The sequence below is a fragment of the Cyprinodon variegatus genome, unplaced genomic scaffold (genome assembly GCF_000732505.1).
Source record: "Cyprinodon variegatus isolate N-32 unplaced genomic scaffold, C_variegatus-1.0 Scaffold121, whole genome shotgun sequence".
NCBI classification, from domain to species: Eukaryota; Metazoa; Chordata; class Actinopteri; order Cyprinodontiformes; family Cyprinodontidae; genus Cyprinodon; species Cyprinodon variegatus.
The window spans coordinates 1,032,722-1,041,423 of NW_015150574.1; the positions used below are offsets into that span (position 1 = coordinate 1,032,722).

Sequence of the window (8,702 nt, forward strand, 5' to 3'; positions counted from 1 at the left end):
AGGCGAGCTTCAATGACTGTCTGAAACTGTAGCCCACCACATCTGAAAAGATAGCTACCTGTGGATGAGCATGTAGGACGGCCTTACATAAATATATCACCAGAATGATTGACAATTAGGAGGACCACTAATTTAGATGATCCACCAGGAAAAATTAACATCCTCCACTATACCTTAAGTTGTCCTATGATACTCAGTCATATTTTCAAATCAATTACAATTTATCAATATTGAACAAGTGAAAGAAAAAAATCAGTCTGCAAAAGTTGGAAACATTCTGTAATTTAAATGTATTGTAATCTTGATAGATCACAATTCTTCTTATCATTGTTTTCCCTGATAAACAACCTTGTAGTCCACATTGCTGACTGAATTTATGAAATATTGCTCTTTAGGAAAGAAATGCAAAGGTAGAATGCATTTTTTTTTTATTCTATAGACCAGCTGAAAGATAAAAACTGCCTCTTAGCTTTACGTTTTGCTTTCTTTGCTCTGTCTTGAACTGTTGTTGCTTTTCTTTATTTTATATATGATTATTTGAAAGAAAGTTTCCTAGTGATGGTCACCCATGTTTTAAATGTTAAACTTGTGATTGAACTCTAGTGATGGGACGTTGAACCCTAATGGAGTTCGCTTTGGGAGCTCAGAGATCTACAATATTGGTGAGTCCTATGAAGGAAATCAATTAAAGAGGAGGGCAAGATTATTGTCTGGATAATAATTGAAATGCTGCCTTTTTTGTCAGTTAGTAGAAAAAGCAGAAAGGCATTTAGGGAAAAAAAAAATCTTTTTTTGTTGCTTTTTATTTAGTCTTCCCACCTCTTTTTCTCTTCAGCCTCTCATCTGCTCTTCTCATCTTCCTTGTTTACCTTTCTTGCAGTGGAGGCTTTTGAGGAAGTGTCAGACAGTCTTTGTGTGCCACAGTACAATGCAGATGGAGAGGAAAGGGTTATTTTGTTCTTAAAGATGGCTCCCGGGAAGCCGTTCTGTCCAGAGCTGGTGACAAGGATTAAAGGAGCCATCAGAAAAGCCTTGTCTGCCCGACACGTCCCTGCCTTGCTGCTGGAGACAAAAGACATTCCTGTAAGAGAAGCGTGAATATCACTCAGATATGCATAAACCTGATCATTCTATACCACATCCCAATTGGAGCCTTTGTTTCATCTCTCCGCAGTACACCATCAGTGGTAAGAAGGTGGAGGTCGCCGTGAAGCAGATCATTGCAGGTCGGGAGGTTACACAGCGAGGAGCTTTCTCCAACCCTGATTCTCTGGACCTCTACAAGAACATTTCTGAGCTACAAAACTTTTAATAATTAAATAGATTCAATTCCAGATAGTTGAGGAGGGACTCTACAAATATCCATTTTATTAAAGGCATGGTTAGCAGAGAGAGGACTGGTGAAAAAAGGTGTGATGGACTTAATGTTTTGCAAAATAGGAACAAATATTATTTAAATAAAAGGAAATTACATCAATGTATATTAAGCTGATGGTATAATGCAGGGAGAAGACTTTAAACCACAAGGTACACTGGTCCATAGGCAAGCTTTGAATAGCTTAATGCTGCTGCTCCTAGTCTGTCGTGCTGTTCAAATAAAAGTTAAGCTGAGTGTAATGCGATGTGCACACCAGTGCTTGTACTAAAGCTTATGCTGTAAAGCTTGATATAAAAACTTTAAGTGCAGCATTAAGTTTTTGGGTTCACAGTTTGATCATCCTTTAAAAGATCCTCATTTCTGCAGCAGCAATCTTTAACAAGAATGCTGCTTTGGAGGAGATTAAAGAATAAAACCTGTGAAGTTGTGCAGAAAAGTACAGATAAGACCTTAATTCAGCTGTGGCTCATATCAGCATATCATTGTTTTCTGCTGTGTTACTTTATTCATGTATGTGTGTGTGTTTGTGTATGTATGTATGTATGTATGTATGTATGTATGTTTATATATATATATACACACACACACACAAAATCAAAGCCAAAGGTTTGGATTCTGTTTGTTTCTTGAGAGTTTGAGGTTAACTTGTGATAATTAGGAATTCCAGATGCACTAAAATCATTATTTTTCTACTGTATTTTGGTGAGATTGTAATCCTTCCTTACATTGGTTCCATGTTTCTTCCTTCTAGAAACTTTTTTGTTATTCACTGTTGAAATGAAGGTATTCCTTTTTTAAATATCCGTTACCTCTTTAAATTTCAAGCCATCCTGCAGTTGACAGTGCCTTGCCAAGCATTCATATCTTTTTCTTCTATTTGTCCATTGCAGACTCAAACCTTATTGTGTTTTATAAGGATTAATGGTACTACTTTACAAAGGGCTCACCTTAATAGATGGATAATAAATAGTTTTTTCAGATGTTAATTAATTTGTAAACATTTTATAACTCATTCAAAAGTGATTTTTTTTGCATTTATTAAGGGAGAGAACAAGAAAAAAGCTGACCAGTTTCTTGCCAACTTGTGAGCTTGAGCTGTTTAACTGTATATATATCTATATATAGAGAGAGATATAGATATTTATATAGATATTTACACTGCTCGAAACAATAAAGGTTACGTAAACAACACAATATAAATCAACCTTCTGTGAAATTGTCCCTTCATGAAGCAACACTGATTGATAATCAATGTCACATGCTGATCTGCAAATGGTATAGAAAACAGGTGGAAATTATTGGTAATTGGCAAGACACACTCAATAAAGGAGTGGTTCTGCAGGTGAGATCACAGACCACTTTTCAGTACCTGTGCTTTGGCCGATTGTTTTGGTCACTTTTGAATGTGGATGGGGGTTTCACAATCGTGGTTGTGGTCGCTCCACAACCCACACAAGGGGCTCAGGCATTGCAGCTCATCCAGGATGGCGCATCAATGCGAGCTGTGGCAAGAAGGTTTGCCGTGTCTGTCAGCAATAGTGTCCATATGCTGGAGGCGCTACCAGGAGACAGGGCTTTACACCAGGAGAAGGCCGTATGAGGCGAACAACCCAGCAGCAGGACCGCTACCTCCACCCTTGTGCAAAGAGGAACAGGAGGAGCAGTGCAAGCGACTTTCAAACTGACCTCCAGCAGGCCACAAATGTGCATGTCAGCAAAAATGGTTGGAAACTGACTCCATGAGGATGGTATGAGGGCCTGACTGCCACAGAATGGGGTTGTGCTCACAGCCCAATACCGTGCAGGATGCCTGGCATTTGCCAGAGAACACCAGGATTGGCAAACTCGCCACTGCCACCGAGTGCTCTTCACAGCTGAAAGCTGGTTCACACTGAGCATGTGACAGACCACGTTCTGCTGCCTGCAACATCCTTCAACATGACCGGATTGGCAGTGTGTCAGTAATGGTGTGGGGTGACATTTCTTTGGAGGGCTGCATAGGCTTCCATGTGCTTGCCAGAGGTAGCATGAGTGCCATTAGGTACCGAGATGAGACCCTCAGACACCTTGTGAGACATTATGCTGCTGCGGTTGGCCCTAGGTTCCTCCCAATGCAGGACAATGCTAGCCATCATGTGGCTGGAGTGTGTCTGCGTTCCTGCAAGATGAGGGCATTGAAACTATGGACTGGACTGCCAGCTCCCCAGACCCCGAATCCGACTGAGCACATCTGGAACATCGTGTTACAATCCATCCACTAACCACAGTTGGACCACTGACTGTCCAGAAGTTGGCGGATGCTTTAGTCCAGACATGTCTAAAGTCTGTCCTTGAGGACCGTTGTCCTACAGGTTTTCAATGTTTCTTGGCTTCAACACAGGTAATTGCAGTTCAGCAAAAACCTGTTAATCAGCTATCAATGGAAATCAGGAAAGAGGACAGTGGTCCTCAAGGACTGACTTTGGACATGCCTGCTTTAGTCCATGGGGGGAGATCACTCGGGAGACTATCCATCCCCTCCCCAGGAGCATGCCTAGTCATAGGGATGTAATATAGGCAAGTGCCACACACAACATTGAACCTCCTTTTGACCAGTTTTAAAGACGTATCAGAGTTGGATCAGCCTGTAGTGTTTTTCCACTTTAATTTAGTTTGACTTAGAATCCAGCCCTCCATTGGTTAATAAATTTGATTTCCATTGATAATTGTTGTGATTCCATATATACATATATAATCATTTAACATTACAATATAGATTACATGTAAATGCATAATAAGCATTTAAATACTAGATTTTCTAGTATGCTTTAACTGTTGAGTGTATACTGTACTAACCACTATGTAGTTTTAAAATGTTTACAGGGAAACTAAACATAGAATGGGATGTTAATAAGCAACATATCTATAACTATTAACCATCTATCAGGGTAGCCTTATTGTAAATCGCTGGCAGATTAATTTCAAGACAAACAGAAGGCGGTGTCTTTTTTGCTGAAATTGCAGCTGTAAGCCTTTTGCTGTGCTTTTACCAGGTATGCAAATATATAGACCAACGTTTATGTTGATTCTGGGTGAGTGAATGAAAAGCACTGATAAGCATGTTTTCAGGATTTGACATATTCTCAATTGAATGGTCTGGACTTTGTCTAGGACACACTACATGAATATGCCTTTATCTAAATCCTCCCATTCTAACTCTTGCAAAATATTTAGTGAAACTCTGTGCTTAATTTCAACGAAGTTAAAAGGACTGTTGGAAACTTAGTACCTAGCACTGGGAACCCTAGGACAAGATTCAAAGGCCCAAAGTCTTGTTTCAAGGCAACCAAATTACCAACCATGTAGCCTGCAACTATTATTTATCCTGTCAAAATCTGCCACCTATCTATGAAGTTTCCCCAGGGTTACTGTGGGCCTCCTGGCTGCTTCTCTGATTAATGCCTACGTTGCTCATTCTGTCAGATTAGGTTGAGAGTCATACAGTATCATGCTTTTGTTTTTCTTTTTCATTCCCTATGATGAACTTAACACGATGGTGTATCATTTGTCTTTGTTCTTGGAATCGTCAAGTACTTTGTCCTTATTGATTACATTAATCTCAATATAGTACTTTTAAGGCTTTGACTGCTTTTGCAAGGCACTATAGGTTTGATTGAGGTTGATCTGAGTTTATGCAAATATCAAGTTTATGTTTTCCCTGTCAATGATTATCTGCAACATCAGAGGTGTCATAACTTTTGAATAGCATTTCTCTCTAATAGAGACTTTTAATTTCATTGTTTTTTTAATGCAGAAAAACATTGTATTTATCAAATGCAACCATTTTGTGCATCAAAGACACAATGGGAGAGCTGAGTAGGTTTGGTTATTTGTAGCTTTCTTAGTAAGTATAAAATGAAATAACTGCCATTCACTTTTGTACCTACTTCGAGGGAAGTGTGCTTGACTAAATTTGGATTTTTCAACAACATATATCCAATTTTAGGCAGGAAGCAGCTTTTTGTCAAAATGTCTGATTGTAATTGTACTATTTAAAAGGTGCTTGAATGAAACCGGTCTAATTATCTGCTGTTCATCTCTAATATTCTCAACATGAATCCATTCTTCCGCAGGAATTCTGATGGAAAAAACAGTATTCTCTAATCATTGTTTTATCAGTGTATAACAGTGTATAATGTTGTTTTGCTTTGTTTACAAAAAGAAATGATGGATCCTTCCGAAAGAAAATGGATACTTATACTTTAAACATTATCACTTGCATCAATGTGATTAACAGGACTTGTTAAACTGTTGAAATATTGAAATTAAAATTACTGTACTTGTGTTAAATTTTCTTCTTTATTTTAGTTTATAGACTGCATTTAAAAAAAAAGAAAAATACACCTAATAGTTATTCTTGCATGAGTGTATTTTATCAGATTATTGAACATAATGACGATCATTATCAGTATAGTTTTAAGTTGTTTTTTAAAATTAATAATTACATGTTCTTTGCATGTTGTATCAATATAGTGATGCTTTTGGCCTTAAAGCCATAAAATGTTAGTATTTAATGTGTAATTATTTATGCAACAAGATCCTGTCCCTTAGTCTCTCAATGCATGTTTTCCCCTGGTTGTTATAATTTCTCATTAAATCTTAAGAACCATAGGAACTAAGACCAACATTTATTTCCATCTCTAAAAGGTTAGCATTTTCTAGTCATTCTTATTTCTGGGGTGGTCAAACAACCCATGATGTTGTCCTAAGAAGTAAAACCAGAAGTGCATCTTAATAGAGGGGAAGACCTGCTCACTCTGAGCCACTAACATGTATAGCAGGGTCCTTTAACATCCAGCACTCAAGATCCGATGCCCTGCACATTTAAGATGTGCATTTGCTTCAACACACCTGAGTCAAATAGCTGGGGTTTTAGCAGGACTGGAGAACTTGACTCCATCGTGAGGAGGTAATTTGGCTAGGTGTGTGGAAGCAGAGACACATCTGAATCACCTGACCTTGAGGACTGAAATTGAAGACCCTTGATAACGAGGAAACGACACGGTAGAAAAATGCAGGCCAAGGAGATCTCTGGCCATGTGTATGAATTTAACACTTGGGTCTAAAATATAGCCATGAACCAATACAGTTAGGTTTTACTTCCTTGCTAAAATATATTGAAAACAAGAAATTTATTGGTCATGACTTGTCATTTAAATCCTACATTAAGATGGTTTCTAGGATATTGTTTCATCTCAGGAATATTGCAAAACTCAAAAATGTCTTGTCATGGAATTGGGTTAAAAACTAGCCCATGCATGTTTTACTTCATGGCTGGGCTATTGTAGTTGCTTACTATAAGTCCACATAATTGTGGTTAAAAGCCTTTAGCTGATCTAAAACCCTGCAGCAAAGTTGCTGACCAAAATTCATAAAAGGTTGTTTCTCCTGCTTTGACATGGTTATATTAGCTTCCTGTTAAATCCAAAATATAAAATGCTACTCCTCACATATAAAGCCATAAAAATCTCTTTTTATATGATATCTCTGATTTTTCCTTGTGTTCCTATAACATTTCATTCTCAATTTGCAGGTTTATTGGTGGTTTCAAGGATTTTCTAACAGAATGGGATGCAGATATCAGTTCAAATCAAGTATCAGGCTTCTCGCTTATGGAACCAACCTCAGGTTTTAATCTAAACCCCTTAAACCCTTTCTACTTTTAAGGCTAGGTTTAATACTTTTTGCATGTAGTAGTGCATTTTTTTGTACATATGCATTTATCGGAATTTAACTCCTCAATTATAGAGAAATCTGTGGCAAGAACAGATTCTTTCTGTCATGAACGACTATATTTTATGAAGAAACTCCCCTTGTGCAGCTTGTTGAACTCAGCTTTATTAGCAAATGTGCACTTAACAATAACAAGACCTACAGCGTACTGTATATACGTCAGCCTGCTCCCGGTTACGGAAGCCCAACCATGCCATATCACTACACTTTCTGACAGAACATTTTATACCTCTCAGGAGATCAAGTCAGAACAATTCACTATATTATTAGAATATTACTGTTGGGAACAAGAAAAGAAAAAAAAAATCTGTTGCAAAAGATGTCAGTCCCTACATTGAGTTGATTTAAGACCTATATATAATCAGAGCTAACATTAAACTAAATTAGTTTTCTCTTACGTAAACATACATCATTCAATTTCTGCAGCCCTGGTTTGGGACTTGCAAGTTGTCCTGGTCACTTATTCAAGGTAGAAATTTGTGTCACAGTTTACTGCTGTGGGTGGAATTCTAAGAATCTTTCAGGAAATTTTAACTTGTTTTCTTACAAAGTCTTAAATCTGTTGGTTCCATTTCATTCTGGATTGGCAAAGCAGGTATCTCTTACATAACATTTTGTAACAAATAACAATTATGATGTAATGAGATCCAGCAACTGCTGATCGACAAGGTATTTTGTATAGCACATTTGACAAACAATGCAGAGTAAAGTGCTGTGCATGAACAAACGATAACACAATAAAAAGTGGAAATGAGCATAAATCGAATGCGATACATGGTGATGATGTGTAAATAGTCGAGAACTACAAGTACGTAGAAACTGTATGAAAGATGTATGAAACGTTCTGTTTGCTTTGCTGTTAATGTTGTGCCAGGTTGCTGCAATGAATTGCTCTATATGTACGTAACTAATGGGACTAATAAAGGTTTCTTAATCTGACTGATGTTTTAGCTAATTAAAATGGAAAATTAAAAAGAAACCCCAAAAAGCTTTTAACCTTTATCCAAACCAATTTAGGCCACTTAGTCCTAAGGTAAATTTGTCCCAGATTAGTGCAGCATTAGAATGGAAAATTTCTCCATGTTTTGTTCTGGTTATGAAGAGCAGACTTGAACCAAAAGACCTCAGAGGCCTGAGATGTTGATTCACCAACCAGTCTGTAATGTATTTTGTCTCTAAGGCATTGAGTGGTTAACAGACTGACAGAAGTGTTTTAAAGTCTATTCTCTGAGATAAAGTGAGCCAGTGTAAAGACTTTAGAACTCGAGTGATATGTTCCAATCAATTCAACCAAAGGAAAATGCATGGATTAGTTCTTTAAGATTCTGTTGAGACATTAGTCATTTAATCTAGAAAACGTCCTCCAGTTCAGGTCTTCTGGGCCCAATCTGTGGTTTTAAGCTGAATTAACTGAGGAAGTGTGTTAAAGGCACACTTTGCAACATTTTTCAGTTAATTAATGTGTTCCATAACGTTATGGATGATTAAATGATTCATTTCAGGTTGAACAAAGGTATTCTCGGCCGCCCTGGTGGTCTGTGGGGGAAATACC

The 8,702-nt window shown here is 37.6% G+C and overlaps 1 protein-coding gene across 1 annotated transcript in view; it reads left to right on the top strand.

Annotated features, from left to right (window-relative positions):
- The window catches only part of aacs (acetoacetyl-CoA synthetase), a 56,679-nt gene extending 50,985 nt beyond the window's left edge, over positions 1–5,694 (top strand). Inside the window, exons 16-18 of the mRNA XM_015375577.1 lie at positions 604–662; positions 881–1,083; positions 1,175–5,694. Coding sequence (XP_015231063.1) covers positions 604–662; positions 881–1,083; positions 1,175–1,312 — 400 coding nt within the window. The 3' untranslated portion in view covers positions 1,313–5,694. The remainder of the gene's footprint in view (positions 1–603; positions 663–880; positions 1,084–1,174) is intronic.
- The last annotated feature ends 3,008 nt before the right edge of the window (positions 5,695–8,702 follow it).